At 38.7% G+C, this 25,152-nt stretch overlaps 1 protein-coding gene across 4 annotated transcripts in view; it reads right to left on the bottom strand.

Moving 5' to 3' along the window:
• The window catches only part of scube1 (signal peptide, CUB domain, EGF-like 1), a 91,244-nt gene that overhangs the window by 21,865 nt on the left and 44,227 nt on the right, over positions 1-25,152 (bottom strand). For 2 of the 4 annotated variants that reach the window (XM_067391566.1, XM_067391567.1), the window contains exons 5-8: positions 21,530-21,655; positions 19,420-19,536; positions 11,022-11,111; positions 4,050-4,166 (exon numbers count right to left, since the gene is read on the bottom strand). In XM_067391566.1, coding sequence (XP_067247667.1) covers positions 4,050-4,166; positions 11,022-11,111; positions 19,420-19,536; positions 21,530-21,655 — 450 coding nt within the window. The remainder of the gene's footprint in view (positions 1-4,049; positions 4,167-11,021; positions 11,112-19,419; positions 19,537-21,529; positions 21,656-25,152) is intronic. The other 2 variants (XM_067391568.1, XM_067391569.1) reach the window with 1 other exon arrangement.

Raw genomic sequence — 25,152 nt, 5'->3', positions numbered from 1 at the left:
ATTGATATTTGTAAATTGTCTTTCTAAATGTTTCATTAGCATGTTGCTAATGTACTGTTAAATGTGGTTACCATCGTTTCTTACTGTATTCATGGAGGCAAGAGCCGTCACTATTTTCATTTTTAAACACTTGCAGTCTGTATAATGCATAAACACAACTTCATTCTTTATAAATCTCTCCAACAGTGTGTAATGTTAGCTTTAGCCACGGAGCACTATCAAACTCATTCAGAATCAAATGTAAACATCCAAATAAATACCATACTTACGTGATTAGACATGCTGCATGACGAACATTTTGTAAAGATCCATTTCGAGGGTTAGATTTGCTATGTGAACTTTGTTTATGCAATGATAGAGTCGGGAGCTCGGGAGGGGGCGGAGATCGCGAGCAATTAAAGGGGCCGCAGCCTGAATCGGCGCATTTCTAATTATGGCCCAAAATAGACAGTTAAAAAAAACTAATAAAAAAAAATAAAATTTTGAGCTGCAACTTCACAGACACATTCAGGGGACACCTTAGACTTATATTACATCTTGTAAAAAAATTTCGATGGCACTTTTAAACAATAAGACTTACTGTGTTGAGCCATATAACATGATTAGTTTTCTGTTGATGAATGTATCCAAACAGTTGCTCACCTGTCTAATAAAACACATAATATATTAAAGCGTCTTTGGTGTTTCCATGGTTTTTACAAAAACGGAAATCGAGGGTAACGCGGGTATGATGTCATTGATAGGCGATGCACGGACACGGTCCGTATCCTGGTTAAAATTGCTTATTTCTCTGGATTTAAACATTCTTGGAAACATTTGGGATAATGTAAGTACACAAGTCAACAAAATATATAACGTTTTTTGGATATGTTTGATGTTTGGTGTGGTGTTTGGATATTTTAATCCAAAAATCTTACAACTTCTTTAAAGAAGTTAAAGAAGAAGTTAAAGGGATAGTTCACCCAAAAATGAAAATTCTGTCATCATTTAGTCACAAGTTGTTTCAAACCTGTATGAATTTCTTTCTTCTGAACTCAAAAGAAGATATTTTGAACAATATTGGGTAACCAAACAGTATAGCATTGTCATTTTTTTCTGTCCATACTATGGAAGTCGATGTCGGTTGCTCATATTCTTCAAAATATCTTCTTTTCTCTTCAGCAGAGGAAGGAAATTTATACAGAATTGGAACAAATTGAGGATGAGCAAATGATAGCAGAATTTTCATTTTCGGGCGAACTATACCTTTAAGTCATTTGCTTTATATTTCCTTTGTAATATTGCTGGAGAGCACAAGTCTTTCACAGACATGGAAACACATAATGCATGGTTGTATATTTCTGTATAAATAATTAATAATAACTAAATTAATAATAATAATTAAATAATTAAATCATATATATATATATATATATATATATATATATATATATATATATATATATTAGAAAGTCACCTCTGAGATCTATTAAGCCTGTTAGGGGTGTGTCCTATACCTCCAGCCAATCAGCATTAAGTCAGAGGCATCAGACCATCAACTCATAAGTTGATATCGATGATCAAAAGAAGCTCTACAAACGCTGTTTACTTATATATGCTCCCTAACTGAACAGAGACGTCTAGAGTGTCAGATCTAGCGTTCACAGCTAGAGTCTAATGTAACATCCTTTTAATGTAACATCCTTCTTATCCTTCTTATTTACTAAAGAACTTGATTACATGCTATTTTAACAGAGTTCACTAACAGGCAGTAATAAGCGGTCACTGGCACAGCACACCTGTGATAATTGACCCAGAAGTATGTGTGTGAGTGCATGAGTGTGTGTGATAAATGGCATGTCGGTGAGCAGATCTAAAGCCTTGTGCTGGATTTATGAAGGCAGACCCCTCGGGCGGGCCTAATTATTTGGGCGGGTCACAGCCAAACCAGACCAACTTCCATCTACGAACACAAAACACCTCACGTTAACACAGCACACCCCTATACAGCCATCCTATTAAAACTCACCAAAAAGTACCAAACCGAAAAGGTTTGCTAGTCTTACCTAGTCTCCCAGTTGGTTTTAAAGAGGTTTCAGCCACTTGTCAGCTCGTCATGCCACCCAGATAAACCAGGTAAAGACAAGCTTGTCCACATTCACATTCAAAAAAAAAAAAGAACTTTCACTGTTGTTAGTTTTACTCAAACTATCCTTGTTCACATTACTTAAAAACTCATGTAACTGCATAAACTTAATTTAACTGAGTTGTTTCAACTAAAAATGAGTATTGTTAGCTGTACTTAATAAGTGATTGTTCAGTCAACTTAACATTGCTGAGTGAAACATACAAATTAATGCTGACATAACTAACTGGGCAGTGGATTTGCAGTTCCTAGCATGCTTTGCAAGGGACTGCATAAAGCCCCGGGTATATATAGTGTTTAATGTTCAGTTGTTATGTTGGACATTTAGAGGAGTTTCTGTAATGTTTTTTAATTTTGTGATTAGCTTTATGCAGAAGAGTGTCGCCTGCGTTTGGGCTGTGAACACTCATATACGCATGTTTATAGGACGGGATTTCCACACTGAATTAAATTGAGTTTGTTCAATTAGTTTTTGTTTGTTTTCTGAGTGCATTTTGTAGGGCAAATAGTTATTTAAATAGTTAATTAAGCCACTAAATGAGTTCACCTTATGTAATATAATTTTAAAATAAATTTAACATTACATTATTAAGTAAACTGCACATATTATATAAAAGTGACAAATTCAAATGATTTGTATTTACTCAAAGGAATTTTGTCAGCTTTACTTGAATTTCTTTTGTTCATACAACTAAATTGTTATTTGTACAGATTACTCAATAAAGTTGCTTGGAACCACTTGACACTGCTTTTTATTTTTATTTTTTTTTGAGTGTTGGGACACCGACATATACAAGCTTAAAAACATGCAAACCAGCAGTGTTTCTCTCTCTCTCTCTCTCTCTCTCTCTTTCAAGCAGGTATACCAGATTTATAGTATTTTCTGCATAATTACATAAATTAACATTTCTACTGTACAGTATTCATGACTCATCTTGCACTGGGGGGTGTATGCTAATTTTCGTCCAATCAAATGCTTGCTTTCAGTAGCAGATCATGCTCTCCGCCGAGATGCAAACTAAAGCCACTTGGTTATTTATTAAAAAACAACAACAACAAGCCCTTCAATATGTCCCACCTAAACTTCCCGTTTCAACAGGAAACATCTTTTAAAAAAAGAAGGGCTTTAGAGGTCTTCTAACCTCAGGATGGCGCTCTGCGTGTGTGTTTATGTGTGTGTGTGGTTTTGTATGACAGCCTCACTAATCAAACAGTGGTTGGTTTGTGGAGGCGTCTTGCTGTATGGCGCAGATGGGGCTGTTTTACGCACATACGTGCTACATTCTCTTTCTTCTTGAAGAAACGGTCACATGACCACACCTCATCAGTATGGCAACCTCCCAAGGGAAATGAAAAGAAGCCAATTTCAGACACATTCTAGTGGCATGACCCACAGGTACCCATTCACACACTCCTTCATCAAATTCAGGTAGAACAGGAAGCGATTAATCTCAAAGTGTGCAGGTCTCCTGGACCGTAGTATGGTCAGTGAGTTCTTGAGTGTGTTTGTTTAGAGAGAACCCACCATCATCCCATGCCAAGATCGCTACGCGGCAGTTTGACTTTGAAATCCCTGGTCATTGACGTCAAAGCTGGAATTTCGGAAGGAGAAATGCTTCGCAGCCAAAGCAACAACAACACAACAACATCACCGACCCATTCCACACGCCAGGACAAACGGACGTAAAGCCAGTTGGTCTTGGCTTGGGATCACACACCCCCACACATCCGCCGATATACCTGACCATTTTGAGCAAAAGAATTCATCTAATAACGTGTCTCCAATTTAATCCGAGCCTTGCAGTCTAAATACAGGAAATCTCAAATTGTTCCCTGACATTCAGAAGCGCACAGAGGGAGGAAATCAGGACATGCTCCGTGCAACTTTAAACAAGTCATACAAACAACACGCATCTTCACTGACCTTTGCAGGTCTTGCCGTCGGGTTGAAGGGTGAAGCCAGCCGGACAACTGCAGCGCACCCCGGTGGCCGTGTCCTTGCAGGTGCGATCGCAACCTCCATTGTTCACCGCACAGGTCTCTGGGTAAATAAACACACAGGATGGGACAGACAGAGGAAGTAAGGTAGCATAAACACAATTAGAAATCAATTTTCAACAGTTTTTTGAAGGTACTAGACATGGTTAACTAAGAACTAAGTGAGGATGTGCAGTTGATTTGAGAGCTAGGCTTGACCGCAACTATTTTTGGGGGGTAAAGGTGCAAGTAAATAATGAATCCCAATGAATGCAGTTGGTAGTTTATAAGGAATCACAAAACTAGTACAGCACTTTGACCTTAGAAGATGACAAGGTTCGTGACAGACATAAAACAAATACTGCACGAAAAAAGATAACACCATCCCTCTGCCCGTCCTTAAACCAAAGATAAAGACTTCCTTGGCTACTTTGTCAGTCAAAATGTGAAATAAAAAAGACAAACAAAAGAAAAGAGTCTTTTCCTGAGGATAAAGTTAATAGAAGGGAAATCAGAAAGCGTTTCTGAAGGTGGAGGGTGGAAAGCGGAGGGTGAGCCGGTTAGTCTTGTCACATGAATGACTGTGGAGAGAAAGTCAACATAAGCAGTTAAACTGGAAAACATTGTGTTTTACTTCCATTCAGATTGCAAATACTGCTATGGAGGCATGAATATGAACATTTTTGTTTATTAAAACCTAATATTAATATTTAAATACTCAGATTAGCATTCCAGCTGCTAAAATATCTTATATGTTATGCCATCGCACATTCATTGTGTTCAAATATGAAACATATCGATTTATTGACCATTTTATGCAAAAAAACAGCCACATATTTGCACAATGAGACAATTTAAAGTTTTGTCAGTAGCCCCGCCCACTTTGAAATCTCATTGGTCCAAACTCTCACTCCACATTACTCTATAAAACATCAGATAAGCTCTGATTGGACCAGATTTCTTACTCGTAATCACACCTGGTTAGCGTACTGTGTCTGATTCTCCAGGTCACATTGGGAGCCAAGATGTCCATTTGGGAACAGTTACGAGACCTTGTTTGCTTTTGTTGACCACACAGTCAAAGACAAATACCCACAGGCAATTTGGTTGAGGACACAAAAGAGTAAAGGCATAGAAGATCTCCATCTTCAACAGAACATTTATTTTTTTTTCTGTGGGATGGGGGGAGTGGGTGAAGAGGCTTTCTGTTAATGATTTATTAAGCATGTCAAAGACCCTGTTATTAGAGTCTAATGCTATGGGCTTTTCAACTGCTCCAAGAACAGCTGGACTGTCTTTTGCCCAGGGACATGTACATGGGATGCGTGTACGCACAAACAGAGTTTGATTAAGTTAGCTGTGAACAGGGCCATCGCCAGAACATACAGTATAGAATGGGGGGGCATTTCATTTTCATAGGGGGGCACACATTTTTATGATCCGAGAAACATACTTTCACCAAAACAATAACATCTTGTATTATTACTGAATTAGATCAAGTTCTATATTAACACCAAAAAAACCCAAAAAAACAAGATAGTCCATCCTACAAACTACACCAAAGCCTTTTGCATTATGCATATACACTTCGTAAACACGAGGCACAAAAGCTTTTCAATTCCTCCAACCCAGTGATAAAAACGATACATATCGAACAGCAATAAAATATGTACATCTGTAGCATATTGATGTGTAACAAAGACTTTGAGTGTACACTCACTATTAAAATAGTTGGAGGCGGCGGGTCTCTGAATGATAATCATTTATAAATATAACCTAATTATGTTTCAAGTTCCATTTTGTGTAATAATGCATTAATTATGAATTTTCTGATCATAGGTGGAGGGTGAACTAACACCAGGGAAAGTCTAAGAAGATCCCTTGAAATAATTTCACACCGCACAACCTCTAAACATAAACACTGCTACAAACCACTGTTAATTTTATCAGATTACATACTAGGGCTGGGACAATACTGTCAGTGCATCGGGATTTGTGGATCATTTCTGATATTTTCCAAATTCAGATGGCGCTCTACGCTATTTTTTAACCACATGTTCAAATGCTCATGAAGAAGAGCGCTCGTGCATTCGGCTGAGTCTGAGAAAGCGCTTGCACCTCAGAATGATTTTATGACGCGAGATTAATGTGAACAGCCCACTGCAAAAACCCTTGTAATTCACTTCAACCTTTTTGAACTTTATGAATGATTATTTTATAGAAGGAATAGAGTGTCCCAGGGATGATGCGTTTTTGTAGGCAAAACCGGGAAGCGAGTTAGTATTTTAGGACTTCCGGTTCCAACGCCGTTAAGTCTATGGGTTTTTGCTAAATTGCCTGAAATAAGGTCTGTGGTAAACAAAGCCTCTAAATACTTTCACGTTTTGATCTATGACATAAAACACACCAGTTATAACCCACTTGTGATTTTTTAAACTTTTACTATGTCTTAAAATCGGCGGTTGCTAACAAAGTGCTAAAATGGACTACTTCCTTTGGCGGGGACTTTAGACGTCATCATTAAAAACGGGACATTTGGACAGCATTTCTCATGAAAAAGTGGATAAGTATTCAGACAGCGCAGATCATAATCAGCGAGCATGTTTTAAAAAAAAGTTGTTTTCTAAATAAAGTTTGAGGAAGCTTGGTGGTGGTCACGTTGATCCGTGACCATGGTGTGCTGTAGTCCGTTTATAGCCTACTGTTAGCCTTTTATATCTGACGACTTTATTTAGGCTTCAAAATCTATAAATGCTGTGTTACCTTGTAAAGATTATCTTGATAGACAAAACGTGTAAGTGTCATAACCTTTTGTTAAACACAGAGCTTATCTTCTGCGATTTTCCAAAAGTCTATGGGAAAAATGAATAGGCTTTCAACCGAGGGAACCCGTGCGCTGCTAACTTCCGGGTTGGCCTACAAAAACGCCTCATCCCATTCGAGAGGGAATTGCGATACTTATGGAAAATATCAGAAATGATCCAGAATCATTTCTCGATTCGCGATACATCGATGTATTGTCCCAGCATGCAAAGGACACTCCCTATATGATCACTAAAAGCTGTCACTCATCTTAGTTCATGGCGATCCAAAGCAGTTCTGTTACAATAAATGAAGCCGACTGTGCAATGAATCTCTTATTCACGTAATTGTTTGTTAGAATGAGAGGATATTTGCAAGTGTGCAAAACCACTCACCGCTCAAAACGCCAATGCTAACTTAAAAACCTCTGATTGGTTATATTGGTTCAAGAAATCAACAGATATGTTTGTGATTGGCTACATTTCTCAACGCTGCAAAAACACGTTGTAAACGAGATGCTTCATTATGGAATGCAAATAGCCAAATCCACAGAAATAAGATTTGCTGAATGACCAAACGATCATGCCCCACAATGCCCCCCCTCGTCGACGGGTCTGGCTGCGAATGACTGCACCAAATATCGGCCCCAAAAGTTCTCGAAAACGGGTGTGGTAACTCTAAATGGGCGTGGCTTTCGGATTGATGGATTTGTATGTTTATATATCTCTCCACAATGAAAGATGATGATTCCTCAGACATCTTGATCCCGGGCTCCTTTTGGCAAATGGCCAGATAAAACTAAAAGCACAGATGACTGGAGAAACGTCCCACTGCTGAAAAGAAGCCCTTCTTTGGGAGTTAGAGGAAACCGCACAGACCTTCCACACATCTAGAGCGTTGGTGCCTACAACAACTTTCAGATAAAGTGGTAAGTCCAGACTTGAGTCGAGAGACAGCTGCCCATAGGTGTGTGACGTTTATTTGGATCACGCTCCGGAGGTCAACGAATCAGAGATCAGCCTCTTTCCACATGTGCCCGACACATGGCAGTTTATTTAGATCAAATTCCTTCAATTCCCCCCTGCTGCTAAGTGACCACCTTTTAAAAACACCTCGTGTTTGGTGTCTCGCCTTCTCTTCTTCTCCCGTCTCTGGGTTTCCCATCATGCCTGAATAGCAGCAATAGCACAATAGCAGCTTTCTTTCTGACACTGACTTTCCAGTTTAATATGTCAGGATCAGTCACATCCTGGTGCTGTTGGCCCCAGCTGTGACAGAAGGGCAGGATGAAGCGGGAACACTGAGTGTCAAATCTAGCGTTCTCCTGTGGCACAGAACACACACACTTGCACAAACACTCACATGCAAAGCCAAGCTACTCGTGTGAATCTGTCATAACGGGCCCATTTGTGCATTATGAAACTTGGAATATGATCTTAGACAGGTGAAATAATGAGGTCGGTGAGTTGGTGATGACATCACATGTGACTCTCAAAACTCTTCACAACCTCTCCATACAGTTCATGGTATGATCTAGTGTGCATACGTACATGTCAAAGAGTGCTACAAATATAGTGTATAGGGAAGAAATGAATGAAATCTCAGCTCAAAGGGGGCAGCAAACTCAAACTGAAATGAGGTAGAAACAGAGGAGAGTTAACATTTGGTCTTTCTTCAGTGCAGCTACTACAGGGAGGAGAAAGTAATTCATAAACCAAAGACACTAAAAATCAAGGAAAGTGAAGGGTGAAAGACAGATTTAAAAAAAAAAACAAATCTGCATCTTCAGGTTCCTGGGTGTACCTAAAACTGTCAAAAGCAACCAGTAGTGAGAGATGTATGAACTGAAAATTGAACTGATTATAAGTTGGCTAAATCTAGAATTGTTTTTGTCACAAACATAACTTATTTTAAACTATAATAATAATTCAACACTTATATGATAAAAACATACTTATATTCTTTAGCCACTACCAAAAAAACTAGCCTTCTATACCCCATAGTTCAAAAAAGGTGTCTGGTCTGTCCTCCCAAATACTTTACAAACAGTTTTTCTGCCATACAAAGGCAGATCTGTTGTCTGTCTGACCACATCTTGGCTTTGGTTCATGAATTCAAGGATAAATGGCTAAATGGCTGATATATTTCTGAGGTTCGAGTCTGTGTGAATTATCTTCTCTCTCTTAGGAGAGCTAACTGTAGCAGATAGACTGGAAACTAAAAAGTTATTATGCATTTCTGTTCCGCACCCTGAAACAATCATTCCCCCATTAAAGACACATTAAAGTCAACACAAAATCAAAATTGGCCCTATTTAATTTCAGAATATATGTTCCTGGCCTTAAAGGGTTAGTTCACCCAAAAACGAAATTTCTGTCATTAATTTCTCACCCTCATGTCGTTCTGAACCCATAAGACTTTAATCCATCTTCGGAACACAAATTAAGATATTTTTTATGAAATCCAAGAGCTTTCTCGCCAACTGATAGACTCCAACATTACTGCTTTCAAGGCCCAGAAGGGTCGTAAAGACATTGTTAAAATAGTCCATTTGACTACAGTGGTTCAACCTACGAGAATACAAAACAAAAATGACTTTATTCAACAATTTCTTCTCTTCCTTGTCAGTCTCCTATGCTGTTGACGTTGTAAACGCCGGTTCAGTATTGTGCGATGCTGTACAGAAGCTGGCCAATAATGAGCCGCCGTTCTGACGTATAGAACCCGGAAGCGTTTACAACGTCAACAGTGTAGGAGACTGACAGGGAAGAGAAGAAATTGTTGAATAAAGTCATTATTTTTGTTTGTTTGTTGCACACAAAAAGTATTCTTGGCGCTCGTCGCTTAATGTTGAACCACTAGTTGCATGGACTGTTTTAACTACCTTTCTGGGCCTTAAAAGTGGTTATGACATTGCTATGTATAGGGAGGTCAGAAGCTCTAGGATTTCATCAAAAATATCTTAATATGTATTCCAAAGATGAACAAAGGTCTTACAGGGTTGGAACGACATGAACATTTTTGGGTGAACTAACACTTTAATGTGAACGATTCATCAAGCACACTATTATTATATTAAAAACCGTCCAATAGAAAAACTTGCTTTGCCTCTGCAACACTCTTTTTCAGTCAAGGGGTCAAGAAATACACCCTTATACAGGCAAACGTCATATCTTTCCATTGACAACCATTTGGTAGTAACAAAGTATTGCATTTTTTTGTATGCAACATATACATGATAAAACATTTTTGGGTCCATTTTGGTATGTAACACCCATTTTCTCATGACCATTTGTTAAAATCAAACCCTACATTTTTCTCATAGAACCGGGTTTAATTGGAACCAACATTGCATTACGAAAGTAAAACAGGGTTGTCATTTCATGTTAACTTTAAAATAGGGAGAGCATGGAGACATTTCCAATGGTGAGCAAATTTACAGACGCTAACTTTATGGAGTGCAGATGACAGAAGGTAAATGTGGGCAGATGATGTTTAATTTTTAAGAACACATACTATTAATAGAGCGTAAAAAATGATGTCAGGCATCTTCTGCGGTGGTTCACCACAGACCACAGCATCTTATGATGTGGAACGGTCTGGACCAACCCTCATGTCATTCTTCCTCCATAAAATTATCTGGCCATTATTTGTTCAGTATTCAGCCCACAAATGTTCCTCCAGTTCAACTAATCATTGTCTAAAATGGTCCAATTACAGCTAAAGTTGAAGACAGAGAGTGAAATGTTTAACTGGAAAAGTGGGGATTGGTTTATTATCCAGTGTAGAGCAATCCAGTGTTGTTTTTGTTGCCGTCTTTGGAAATGGGAGTGGATGGAAGCGGTCAGTTGTTAGTTGTGTTGTTTTTGTCAAAAAGAGAGAAGAGGCGGCGGCTTTGAAGACAGTTTAAGGAAAGAGCAAAAGGAACCTTGTCATGTTTGAAAGGACATTTCTCTAATTTGTAGGAGGGTCAGACACAGAAATATCGAACCACTGACCTCAGGGGGAAGGGCAAAGGAAAGGAAAGCAACTCAAACAAACTAAAGGACAGAAAGAAACGAGGGGGTAGAAGCACAAGCGCCATGGCAACACATAGAAAGAGGAAGAAAAGAGTTACCCATAAGTAGACGACGTTTCACCCGCTTGTCCACATCAGCTACTGACGTGGTATTGAATTCAGAGCTCTCAATTGCAGCCTCATCTTTCTCTAAAACACAAGTGACAGGGGACAAACAGGGAGGAGTAGGTTAATGAGAAGCCCAATGTCCATCGCCCGCACAGACAGCCCCGCTACAGGCCGACCCGCCTCTGGCGACACGTGGACGCCTGGACGCGGGCTGCCTGACCACCTTGGCGTTTGAGCCCAAACCAAAGCCAAGAGGTGTAAAGCCATGAAGAAGCGCAAAAAACCCTGTTAGAGTGTTAATCACATGAACAAATAGATAAATAAAAGTATATCAAGATCTCCCGAAATAAGAGAGGGGGGGGGGGCGAACATGGAGACATGGGAGGAGCTTAACAAAAGAGGGACAGGGATTGAATGGGGGGGGGGGCTGAGACTGACAATAAGAAGCTGTTTCCGTTGTAGTTCGTCTTCCATATCAAACGGCCACTTGTTTACCTCAGTGACAGACAGGACGAGCAGTGGAGGAGGGAGAGAGAGAGAGACAAGGGATACAGAAAAAGAAGAAGAATGGATACAAGTCAAAAGACAAACTGCATGATAATGAGATGACGACAAAACAGGACACTCAGTGACAGAGACGGAGCTGAAAGGAAGATGACATGAGAAGGATGGAGGTCTCATGGTGGGGTCCATGAGAGGAAGGTGGGGCATGCCGAGAGGTGGATGAATGACAGAGTCTGGGGCAGCGCTGGTTGCCTGTTTGTCTATGGAACACATTACAACTGGCTTGGACAGTCGAGTCAATGCAGAAAACCACTTTCCGAGCGTAGGGATTTGCCAGGTGAGTGTTGTGAGGTGGGTAATGGCTTCTGAGCATGCACATACAAGCACAGAATTGGTGTTAGAGTGGAAGGGGCGGAGCTCTGGGCCAATCCTGAATGGGTGGAGGGCCAATCAGGATGCCTTAAAGGGACAGTTCACCCAAAAATGACAGTTCATGGTGTTCCTAACCCGTTTGACTTTATTAGATATGTTCACGCTGCTTAAATGAAAGGGGACAGAGAGTGTTAAGATCTAAGAAGACAAAAACGCACCATAAAAGTAGCCCATGTGAGTTGATAGTGGTGTCATATGATGAAAATGGCAAAAATTTAAGTCGCTATTTGCTGAAAGTAATCTTATGGCGCTTTTCCGGCACATTACGGCTAGGCTCGCTTTACTTTTGGTTTGCTTTTCCACTGCAGTTTAGAAAGTGGGTGGGATTATAGAGTGATCATTACAGTTGCGCTGCCTCTACTGCTGTGGATCCGCTCCTCGGCTACCAATGAGAGGAACGTCTGCACCTCATCTATTGACCACGATACAGTCATTTCTTTTTTTCTAAATTGCGTTTGACGTTGTTTAAAGCAAGTCGTTTAAAAAAGTTGTGCGAACAAATGATACTGTGGTGGCTGTTACTGACTATTTAAATCTAGCAGGATTGGTGTCTCGTGTTTCAAATCCAATGATGCTGGTTGTGACGATTCTCTCTGACCAATCAGAGATTGATATCGGCTCGCTTGGAACCGGAGCCGCGGTGGTACTATTTAAGTGAGCCGTACCATGCAATACCGAGCCGTACCATGCAGTGCATCTGCACGTGTTCAAATATGGTGCGATAAGATGCATCACACCAGGTATAATGTCATTGACATGGCCAACATGTATTGGTGTGCCATATTTGAAACTACAAGGTCAAAATTTTGAAGCCATATTATAACGGGACAAAATTTAAGCTGCTATTTGCTGAAACTCATCTTATTTGTGTTTGCATACATTCAAATATGACATGTCATATTTGATGATGTGCCATATTTTAACGTAAAAGTCAAAATTGAAATGGCCGACTAGTTTTATGGTGCTTTTTTTTTAGCTTGACCGCATTTATCCCAATTTACTTTCATTGTATGGAATAAAAAAGCAGCATGAACATTCTTCCTAACATCTCCTTTTGAAGTCATACTTTGGGTGAACACTCCCTTTAAGATCAGGCACTGAAAGTCTGTTTGTCCTCCCCTCTTTAGTCACAGATTGGACTAATGTGCATGTTTACAGAAATCTGTCTGGACTATTTGTGTGTTTATGATTTGCATGTATACAGACTTGGCTCTGACTGGCCTCTTTAGAGGACTCCACCAATCAGAGGCTGGAGTGAGTGTGATGTCACAGAGAAATTAAATAAATAAATAAGCAAAGGACAAAATAATCAATAATCCACTACCTCTAATGTGACTACAGTAACCATAAAAAGCACAGGGGTTACTATTAATATTTTTAACCAATAAAGAAGGAAAAACAATGAAATAGGAAGATATTTCACACGGACAAAATCATGCAGGCGAATGACAGCTCGTGCGTTAGTGTGACAGGACAGGAAGTGAGTCGATAAGAGCAAAAGAAGAAAGTGAGAGTGCAGGGCAAAGGAAAACATGCAACTGGCATGAGGAGGAGGAAAGAGGGACGCTCTAAATGAAAAAAAGAGTGACAGATGAGAGAGGAGTGGAGGCCAGTTTTGAATTGTTTAGTGACTCTTTTTTATTCAGGGTTGCAGATGGGGGTTGGTTCATGCTTGTTGTGGGGGACAAGGACGAGAAGATGCCATTGGCTGGCTGATTTCAGAGAGGTCAGGCAGGGGGCGGGACTGGTGTACAGATTGGCTGGTCAGAGGGGATGTTGTTTTCTGATTGGTGGGGGCTCTACCGCTGATCAGGCTGCAATTGAGAGGTGTGTTTAACCCGTTTTACCCTTTCTTTCTTTCTTGCATTCGTTAGTAGATTTGCTTATAAACCACTTTATTCCAGTCAGAATCACTCTTTAAATTGCAGACAAGACAGGCAATCAGTAACTTTCACCAGAGAAGCAGAAGGAAGAGCAGGGAGCCCATGAGACACGAGCGAAAGGGGGATCCTAAAGGAGCGCTAAACACAGGGAAAGACCAGACCCACACAGCACAGCTAAACACACAGACCACAGCGAGGGTCCATAGAGACAGAGAGAGAGGAGGAAGAAAGGAGGAGGGAGACAGGGATGGGGTGGGAGCAGTCTCTACACTCCTCTTCTGGTCCCCGCGGCCGTTTGGTGTCGCTCCGTGGAGGCTGGAAAGGAAGAGTTGATTGAGTTTGACGGGAGAGAGTTTGGCTCCGGGCTCTAAGCTGCCAGAGAGAGACGAACCAATCCAGTGTACGGCAATCAGCAGGTACAACAAAACAGACTTTTGTGTTTATATTTCTGCGGTCAGTGGAAATGTGCGTGTACTGTGTCAGTTGACAGTGTAACCCAAAACATGATTGGTCAGGACACAATCGTACAAAATAAAGCTGCTTAACAGTATCATGTTCATTTAAATGATGGTAAATGATAACTATTTAAAGGGATAGTTCACCCAAAAATCAATATTATGTCATAATTTACTCACACTCATGTTATTTCTTAATTACATTCAATAGCGGATTGGAATAAGAATAGCGGATTCGTAAACACCTGATTGGCCATTGTGTTCACGCGCTCAACAGATATGTCTGTGATTGGCTACAATGATCAACGCACGGAGCGTTTGAAACGCTTTCAAACGTTCTCGTATGTAGGGCCCTATAATTTCTGTGATCACGGAATCGTGGACAGAATCGCAGAATCCAGTCATAAAAACGGAATTTACTATATAATGCGGAATGTCACGGAATTTGTCACATTTTTGATGAATGAATTAAAAGCAGGTCAGTACACGTAAATTAAATCGTAATATAGACTAGTCTGGGAATATTAAACCGCAAAAAGACTATTAAAAAGTGAATCCTGCATGCCTGTGTGACTCTGAAATGAATGATGCGGAAGCGCAGTTTCATTTACCTCACACACAATCGCACGGGCGCACGCACGCTGAAGCACATGCGATGCTCGCGGTGTTTTCGTCCTGTCGCCTCACTATATGAACTGAGCTGCTCTGAAAGTCACTTCATCAGCATTTAACCACTTCATTTGAGAAAACTACTGTCATAAACACAGAGAAACTCAAAGCTCTAGGCAAACCGTCAAAATAAAAGTTTGATTTAACTTGACAGAAACATATTACTGTTGTACAGTAGACTTTAGATAAATTAATTTAATAATAAATTATTAAAATATATTTTAAACAATAATCTCAGTGTTTCTTCCATGTTTTAATTTTAACAGTAAAGCTCTGTTGTGCAGCACATTGATTGACAAAAAAAGTTTAATTTCATGATTAAAAGATAAATTAAATGGTATGCATTCATTTGATTGCCAGAAAAATTTAATAAAAAAAAAAATCATAAAAATATATTTTTTAATTAATTAATATTGTTGTTTTTAAAAAACAATTAATTAGACATGCTTTTTGATTACTAAAATTTAATTTAACCATTAAAATGGAGTCAAAAAATAAATAAAACGGAAAAAAACGAAATCCAGAAAAATTAAATAAAACGGAATTTGAGAAAAAATGAAACAGATTTTATAGGGACCTACGTATGCATCTGTGTAAGCGCTCACTGAAGAGCATCACTGATGTCTTATTGCAACATGTTTCTGAAGCGTTGATCATCCAATCACAGACATGTCTGTTGAGTGCGTGAACACAATGGCCAATCAGAGGTGTTTACAAATCCGCTCAACAGCACTCAAAGCGTCACATTTTTAAAAATTGCAGTAGCGGCTTGGTATCAAAGTTGGTACTTTTGACAATACTACCTTCTTCAGAAAACTAAAAATATTTAGAAAAATCTCATACAATAAAAGCCAACGGGGTCCGGAACAACAACGGACAAAAACATTCTTCAAAATATCTTACAGGTTTGTAATGACATGATGGTGAGTAAATGAGACGATTTTTATTTTGGGATAAACTATCCCTTGAAATGTGTACTTCATTACAAAATCTAGTAGAAGAATAAATAGTTTCAACTGAATGATTTGAGTTCATCTTATGTTGTTGTACATTAAAGACAAAACAGTAGCATAATAAAAAACCTCATGAGGGCTGCCATTTTGAGATCACATGACAAGCCTAAAAGTACTCATTTTATCTTGGTAAACGTCCTGTTATTGGACAATTTAGATTGCGGACAAATCAACCAGGTACGTATGACAAAAAATAATGAGCTTTTGCACGACTGACAGATTGGCACAACATAAACAAAAAAGTGACCCTTTAAATATACTTCTGATGTCAGCCACTGGAATATCTTGGCCTGGGTGGGAGGATCTGATTGGTCACACTGCAGTGCAGTAAAACACATATAACATGTGTAAAGTGTTAATGTAAATGTAAGTCGAGTGTAAATGTATTTCCTGTGCGCTTCACATGACTGATGACCCTTCACTGGCTCACAAGCCCATGTGAGCCCACTAAACCCACCTGCTACACCAACTACAAAGTCTCTATCACATTTACAACGTTTCAGTCCCAGCTCATGCGCACACACTCTGTCTGGAAGGTTTTATGCTTACACACAGCTTGAGTAATGATACCAGCTGATCTAAATGTCAAACTTGGGGTGTATGAACTCTCGTAACATAAAGAAACTAATGATGTGGTAGCTGGCCTTCAGTTTGAGGAGTTTGAGGAGACAGCAAAGACTCATGAGAGCCAAATGACATAAAAAAAAAAATAAAAAAAAAGATGCTCTTTGGAAGTTTTTCCTTAACTTAAGCACACATGCTGGCATAAGAAATTGTAAAAGTCAGTCAAACACTGCAGAAGTCAGCAGAGGTTCACCCTAAGAAAACAAGCATAAAAATTAAACTTACCTGCAGTGTCATTTGTCTTCCTGAATTTCAAAAAGAAAGAGTGAGCTGAGAAAGAAAGTAAAACCCTTTTCTTCTTCATTTCTGAAGTATTGCCCCTGGATGCAGCCGTACCCGCATGGCGTATAAAGTTTTCCCTTTCAGCAAATATGGCAGAACTCCACGGGCCGACTGGTTGGCTTTTCCACCATTATCAGGATGATGAATGTGTTTTGCACACGGAGAGTTCAGCGATGAAATTTCCATCATCAAGCACATCTTCCCAAACCGACACAAGTACACACATCTCTCTCTCACCCAACCCACCCTTTTCTCCAGCTTATGTACTTTTGCTAGAGCAAAGATACATCAGAAGTCTCATTGTCTGCTCTAATAATCAAATGGAGCTGTGTGTGTGTGTGAGAGAATGAGAGCATGAAAGCCAGAAGAGAAGATGAATGACCAAATTAGCTGCGTCACTCCCTGAGTGTCAGAACTAATGGGCTTTTCCATCATTGAATTAGCCACTAACTGCTAAAGCAAGCACTGCAAATTACCACCATCCCTGAACCACAAGGATTTGATGCTTTCATGGGCTGGGATTTGTAGATGAGAAACAGGAGGTCAATCTCAGAGTTTTCTTATCTGTCATATTTGAATGTATGCAAATGCAAATGCAGCCCTTAATTGTTTTAGGTAAAATATTCTCTTCTCTTTTCCACATACAAAATGTAGGGATGCACAGATAATACAATTCTGGCCGATACTGATACACCAAAAATGATCTTAAGGTTTAAAAAAGTAAAATAAAGTAAAGTAAAGTAAAAGAAATAATTTTAAGTTTAAGTGCACATTTTAAGACAGACATTTTGTACACATACAAAAGCTGGGATTAAAAACAACCCAAGTTGGGTTGTAAATGGACAATCCCAGCAATTGGGTTGTTTTAACCTAGCAGTTGGGTTAAATGATTAAATGAGTTTTATTTAACTCAACTATTGCTTAAAAATGACTGTATTGCTTGCTTAGAATGAACCCAAATGTTGGAAATTAACATTTATTAATATGTTTAATGAATAGTAATTAAACACACTAAAAATGCTGGGTTAAAAACAACCCAAGTTGGGTTAAATATGGACAAACCCAGTGATTGGGTTGTTTTGACTTTGCTGGGCAGTTTTATTTAACCCAAATATTCTTTAAAAATTACTATACAGCTGGCTTAAACTGAACCCAAAATAGGTTTATTTAAATAAAAAATCTGACACATAATTACTATAAGCAACACTAATAATCAAAAGGTGAACATTTATTAATATGCATGTTTATTATTTAATTATTATTTATTAAACATAATAATAAATGTTAATTTCCAACACATTCTGGGTTTATTTTAAGTGAGCAATATAGTCATTTTTAAACAATAGTTGACTTAAATAAAACTACCCAGCAGGTTGGTCAAACATTTAATTTGCTGACCCATTTATGCTGGGTCATAAACATCCAATCGCTGGGTTTGTCCATTTTTAACCCAACTTGGGTTGTTTTTAATGCAGCATTTTTTTTTAGAGTGAACAATAAACATTTATTAAATTGCTAATTAATAAATGCTCCCCTTTTGTTGCCTCTAGTAATTATGTGTCTGATTTTTAATTTCCAACCTATTTTGGGTTAATTTTAAGCAGCCATACAGTAATTTTTAAACAATAGTTGGGTTTAATAAAACTGCCCAGCACATTGGTCAAACATTCAACCCAACCACTGGGTTAAAACAACCCAATCACTGACTTTGTCCATTTTCAACCCAGCTTGGGTTGCTTTTAACGCAGTGTGTAAAAATAGGCAGAAATGTGCAATATAATAAGCAACCTATACAATATACCATGTATCCCTAGAAAAAGCAAATCTCATTTGCATTTGTGTGGATTCAAATATGGAGCGTTAAGATCACATCAGATTCATTTGTGAACACAATTGAGATCTGAGACTATTTGTTATGGTGCTTTTATGTTTGTAGCTCAACAGGTTCCACTAATTTTCATTATATCGAAAAGAGACATGCAAATCTCCTTTCATGTTCCATGGAAGACAGAAAGTCATACAGGTTTGGCACAATATGAAGGTGAAATTTTCATCTTTGCGCAAACTATCCCTTTAAAGTTTTTGCTTTATGAGTGGAGCATGCTACAATTGACATGCGTATGTTTATATATCCCCGAACCACAAGGAAGCAGTTCGTTCCTGGATGCCACATGGGCTGGTGTGTGGGGTGTTCGTCTCTGAGACGTGAGGCCAATCTTTGGGGTTCGTCGTGCCAGAACCCAATGCACTCTCTCTCCGCAGCATGCAGCGTACCGAGACTCTCAGTGCGGAAACCATGATATGGACCTCTCGACCTGCCTACAAAAACTGCTTCAACAAACACTCTGTCCAATCTGTCAGAAACAGCCCTGCACTTATAACCCTGGTAAAGCTCACTCACCTCACTCTCTCCCTCACGGCCATTGTGTAAACACGACAAGGCTGAGGTTTCCATGAAGAACTTTGCTAGAAAAGCTAATTGTATATAAATGACCAGGCAGTGTGTGTAAGAGAGAAAGTAACTTACCAATGCAGGTCTTGCTGTCCGAATGCAGGGCATATTTCTGATGACATCCACACACAGGCCCCACGTCGGTGTCATCGCACGTGTGCTGGCAACCACCATTTCCATAGTTACATGTCACTGGCAACACACAAGAACTGTGAGGAGGGCTAAAAAGAAAAGTGTTCCACCACGGACACCCCTTTAATCAAGGTACACATATACACTTCAGTCATGGACAGATGGGGAATAAAAATGCTGAATAAAACCTATATAATCTTGTATAGTTACACTCTTAAAAATAAAGGTTGCAAAAGAGGGGTTTGCAGCAATGCTAAAAACATCCCAATTTGGGTTGAAAATGGACAAACCCAGAAAATGGGTTGTTTTAAATGTTTGGCCAACCTGCTGGTTTCATTTAACTCAGCTATTGTTTAAAAATCACTGTATTGCTTGCTTAAAATGAACCCAAAGTATGGTGTAAATTATCTTATTTTTAATTTCCAACCTATTTTGTGTTCATTTTATGCCAGCTATATAGTGATTTTTAAAGAATAGTTGGCTTAAATAACTGCCCAGCACGTTGGGCCAATATTTAACAAAACCGCTGGGTTAAAACAACCCAACTGCTGGATTCGTCCATTTTCAACCCATCCTTGGGTTGTTTTTAACCCAGCATTTTTAGAGTGTTCTATGGATGTTAAAGGTTCTTTATAGAACCATCAATGGCAATAAATGGTTAGTGTAGCAAAATAAATAGGCTTAACAAGAGAGGACAAAACACATCCAATATCTTTTGTAGATGTCAAAGAGACTGTTGGACAAAGAGACTGTCCAGATATTCCACATCTAATACGCCTACATTGCGCAATACTTGGACGAACAGGGGTTTCAAGGACTTTGATTTTCCCACTAGTATTAAAAATAGAAGAATGACAAATCGTGATGAAAGTTCTCCAGATGTTCAGGCCAGAGCCACAGCACTATAACTTATATGTCCTTGACAGTTCAGTGGCTAAGGTGGTTTGTTTAAGGAGAGATCAGTATTAGAGGACAGGCTAAAATCAATCTGTAAACCTGTTGTTTAGCTTTGATGCCACCAGCTGTTTTTATTTGAGATGTATATACAGAAGCTACTTGCGGCCAAATGGAAAAACAGGGATTTTTCATACCACTTGAAAAGAATCTAAACAAGTGTCGTTAACTCGAATGAGATCAATACATACATGATGACATTATAATTTGCAGCTACATTAATTATAATTATAATGTGGTCGTTTTAAATGTACATCCTTTACTAAAAAGATTTAGACCTGAAGAAATTAATAGTGCTTTTGAAAAATGATGTACACTCACATCCAGTCATGACAGTGCTCTAGACAAAACCTTTTTATTCTACATAAGGTTCAATAAAGAGGCTGCCATGTTGCGATCCATCTGACACACGTTGAGATTACCAGACACTTTCAGTTGCAGAATAAAATAATCAGTCTACCAAAGGGTATTTCTACAGTGACATCAGTAACAAAATTGATTACTTTTGTGTAATGCTTAATTAACATTGACAAAAATGTATGTATAATGTTTTCTACATTAACAGCCGCCAACTCACCAAATGTGGCCTGGGATTGCGCATGTTGTGCATAATTTTACTCATTCTCACAGATTTTGTGCTCACGTGCACATAAAGCCACCTCTCAGTACTACGTTTTTTTTCCTCGCTACTTATTGCACGTAAACAGTCAAATACACACAAAATAATGCCAAAATGCGGTCTTGGCAAGTGTTCATGTAAACACAGTCAGTTATGTTGTAAGTGAACGTAAGTTGAGAAAGAAAGGTCTTAAAGTGACAGCAGCCTAATATACCTGCTGCCAAATTATGACATAATATCTAAGATAATAAATATATGGCAGTTTTCCCCATGGTATAAATGTCAAAACTGTGACCAGTGAAAATGTTCAGTGGCTAGTAATTTTGGAAAACCACTAGCCACAGTGGCTGTTGAGCAATTTATTAATAATATATATTCAGGTTAGGGGTTACATAACTAAAAAAGTACATTTTTATATTTATAGGAGAGATAGAGGGATCAATGATATTTATATCATTATTTTGTTAAGTTGGTACATACATTTGCAGTCACGTTGATTTTCCTCAAGCTCAAATCCTGGACGGCACTCGCACGCTACACCGCCTTTGGGAGTCTCTCTGCAGATATGGGCACAGCCATGTTCCTTATTCATACAGTTCATCCCATCTACCAAAAGAAAGACAGAAAGAAAGAGAGGAACCTGAGTTACAGTCAAGTAATCTCCCATTACAAACACTCCACTGACAGGCTCCTGGAGATGAGCGTGTGATTTTTATGAGTGGTGTAAATTAGTTTAATGTTTCTGCCACAGGACCTTTTTTCACACAGAGAACAACACTGACACCGGCTGACCTGTGGAAGCGCACACAAAGACTCTCTCCATGGACAACATGCTCAGCAAACATCTACAATCCTTTTCTCCTCGTTCATTTTTCCCTATTTTCTTCTGAGATTGCAAAATCTCTCCTCCTGTTTCACCCACAGGAATAATTCACCCACGAATGAAAATTCTGTCATTGTTTACTCACCCTCTTACCGTTCCAAACCCATATGGCTTTCTTTCTTCCAGGGAAGACAAAAAGAGAAATTATGAAGTACATACTGATTGATTTTTGCTATAAAATTATTATTATAATTATTATTTAATTTAAAATCATATATTATTATTTCTAAATTTCAAACTGTAAAGAGATTTCAAGCTGTAAATGGGGGGGGGGGGACATTTTTGCTGTTAAAAACACGAGACAAAAGTCTAGAGATGCGTTTTTGAACTTCTTTTAACTTAAGCTCTGTGTTTTTAGAATACCGTGTCATGCGCGAGACACTGCAAGAGACGCGAGCGTAACAGTTAGTCCATCTTGTATGGATGTGTTTACATTGAAATGCAATGGAAAAGTAGTGCAGTGGAATGGAAAAATGTGTTCAATGTGAACGACCCCTAAAAGTGTCATAAAAGTGATCCATTCAACTTGAGTACTATATTCAAAATCTTCTGACAGCATATTGTCGACTATGTGTGAAAAATAGACCAAAATTTGAGTCATTACTCTTATAAAGCAAGCATTGCTATATCATGAATGAATAGTATTGTTCTAATTTCAATGAGTCAGCTGATCCAGTTCACGAATCAGAATAATGTTTTTTCAGTTCAGCTCTAAGGCTCATTAAATTGATCATATTGACCACTTTTTTTGGTGATTTTATGGTGCTTTTCTGTCTTTTTTGAAGGTTAAAAGCTCTGATTAAATGTAATTGCATATATATATATATATATATATATATATATATATATATATATATATATATATATATATATATATATATATATATATATATATAGAATGTTCAGTATATAGAATGTTCAGTATATAAGACAGGTATTTTTCTGTAGAGTTGGTAAGTTCTTTTCTTCTTCTGCTCCTATTATTAGTGGAGTACCTCAGGGCTCTATTTTGGGTCCGCTTCTTTTTAACTTATATATGCATCCAGTTAAGAAGCACAATATTTAATTTCATTTTTATGCAGATGATACACAGCTGTATCTGCCATTGAAAGCTGGCAATTCCATTCAACCTTTGTTGGAATGCATCTGGGACATTAAGGAATGGTTATTAACTTTCTACAACTTAATGAGGACAAAATGAAAATAACTGTTTTTGGTCCCCCAAAAATTAAGGAGTAGTCTCATTAAGTGTAAGCAGAGATTGTGTCAACTAGATCATCCCCTTTGAAGGCCTCACCGACACGACAGCCAGTGGAACAGATTCCCAAAAAAACATCCCATATCGGCGTGATGAATACGATCTTCAACTACATGGAACTGGTCTAAATATTTTGACTGCTGCAAACCCAATCAGGCTTATGATCTGTAAAGCTGCCTGAATCATAATCATACACTGTTCGCTGTTGGCCAGAGGAGAACTGGCCCCCTGACTAAGCCTGGTTTCTCCCAAGTTTTTCTCCATTTTTATAACCTGTTTGTCACCTGATGTCACCTTTTGGAGTTTGGGTTCCTTGCTACTGTCACCTTTGCTTTGCTTGGTAGGGGACACTTGATATTCAGCAATGATTTTGATCTGCCTGCATTGACACCACTGAATGCGAACTACATTACACATGTACATGTACAACTACATTTACAGCCAAAATGATTTACCTTTTATCACTGTAAAGCTGCTTTTACACAATGTGCATTGTTAAAAAAAAAAAAAACGCTATATAAATAAAGGTGACTTGATTAAGGAGCTGGGTAATCATTTCCCCTCAGTTTCCTCCCAGGTTAGGAACCTTGTGGTCATCCTGGACTCAAAATTATGTTTTTCCAAACAAATTAATTCTGTTGTTAAGAACAGTTTTTATTAATTGACAAAAACAAATTCTGTTGTTTGTTTTTAAAGCTCTTAGAGATCTTAATGATCAAGCTCCATTTTACTTACTCCTCTGTCATCTTCCAGACTTTTAAAATCTTCAGACAGGGCTCTTTTATCTATCACTCACTCCCGTCTAAAATCTGAGCTTTTTCAGTTGCCACCCTCCGTCTATGGAACCAATTGCCTCTGGACATCCACCTTGCACCTTCCATTACCATTTTTTCAATCAAAATTGAAAACGTATCTCTACTCCCTGGCATTTTAATATTATCATACTACTGTTTTATTGTCCGTTTTGTTTGGCTTTACTATATATTCTTTTTATGTTTAATGGCAGAAAGTCATGCGGGTTTTGGACTGACATGACGTAGCATAAAATGACAGAATTTTCAATTCAGAAATTGACAAATTTTCAATTCGCTCTTTCCTTTTTCTCTGATCTGATAAGTAGAGTATAACAGTTATCTAACACAGCATCTCTCACCATCCTGAGTGAATCCTCCAAGTTTCCTAAACAAAATGATAACATAAAAGCCCGGAATAAAAGAGGCAGACAAGGAACGACAGAAAGGAACTGTTGGGCTTCTCTAATGGACATCCTCCTCATCTTCTGGCCAAACAATGAGCAAAGAATGTGTATGTACACAAAAGCAAGTCTCCGTGGAAACATGGCGGGTTCTTGCATCTCTGCCCCCTTTGTAGCCTCTTCAGAAGCAATGAGTGCTCTCAGGACAGAGCCTAAAGTGGGCTGCTTTTCTGTCGGCGTCCCAGAGTACACCTTTATGTGCCTAATTAACGTGGACTCTGGAGAGGTCATCAAACCTTTAAACGACAAAGAGATCTGCCACATTTCTCACCCAACAGTGTGAGAGTGTGAAGTACTATGAAACATTTTAAACATCATTACTTTAGGTGAGTGATTGGCAGACTAATATAGTGTGAGATTGGGGCTGCACAGGGTTTGGTGGGGTTTTAACTGGAAGTGTTTGAGATCAAATAAGACCTTCTGCCTGGCTAAAGTTTTAAATATGCCATACAGCTGTCACAAGAATACAGAGAGGAAAGGAAACAAAATATTGACCCCTTTCACCTCAGACGGTCATTACTTCATTTGTGTATATCCACAGCAGCACTAAAGAAAAATGTGAGAGAAAATGGCAATTATGGGAAATTTTAAGTGAGTGCTTGTGAGGGAAAAAGACAGCAGGCTCATGCATATACCTGTGTTCAGTATCAGTATACACTCTGTGTGTGCATGCACTCTGTTACCCATAAATCCACCACTTAAAATAA

Source organism: Chanodichthys erythropterus, chromosome 8 (assembly GCF_024489055.1).
Source record: "Chanodichthys erythropterus isolate Z2021 chromosome 8, ASM2448905v1, whole genome shotgun sequence".
Classification (NCBI taxonomy): domain Eukaryota; kingdom Metazoa; phylum Chordata; class Actinopteri; order Cypriniformes; family Xenocyprididae; genus Chanodichthys; species Chanodichthys erythropterus.
Note: the sequence above shows the minus strand (reverse complement) of the source record. Positions and strands in the feature narration are given on the sequence as shown.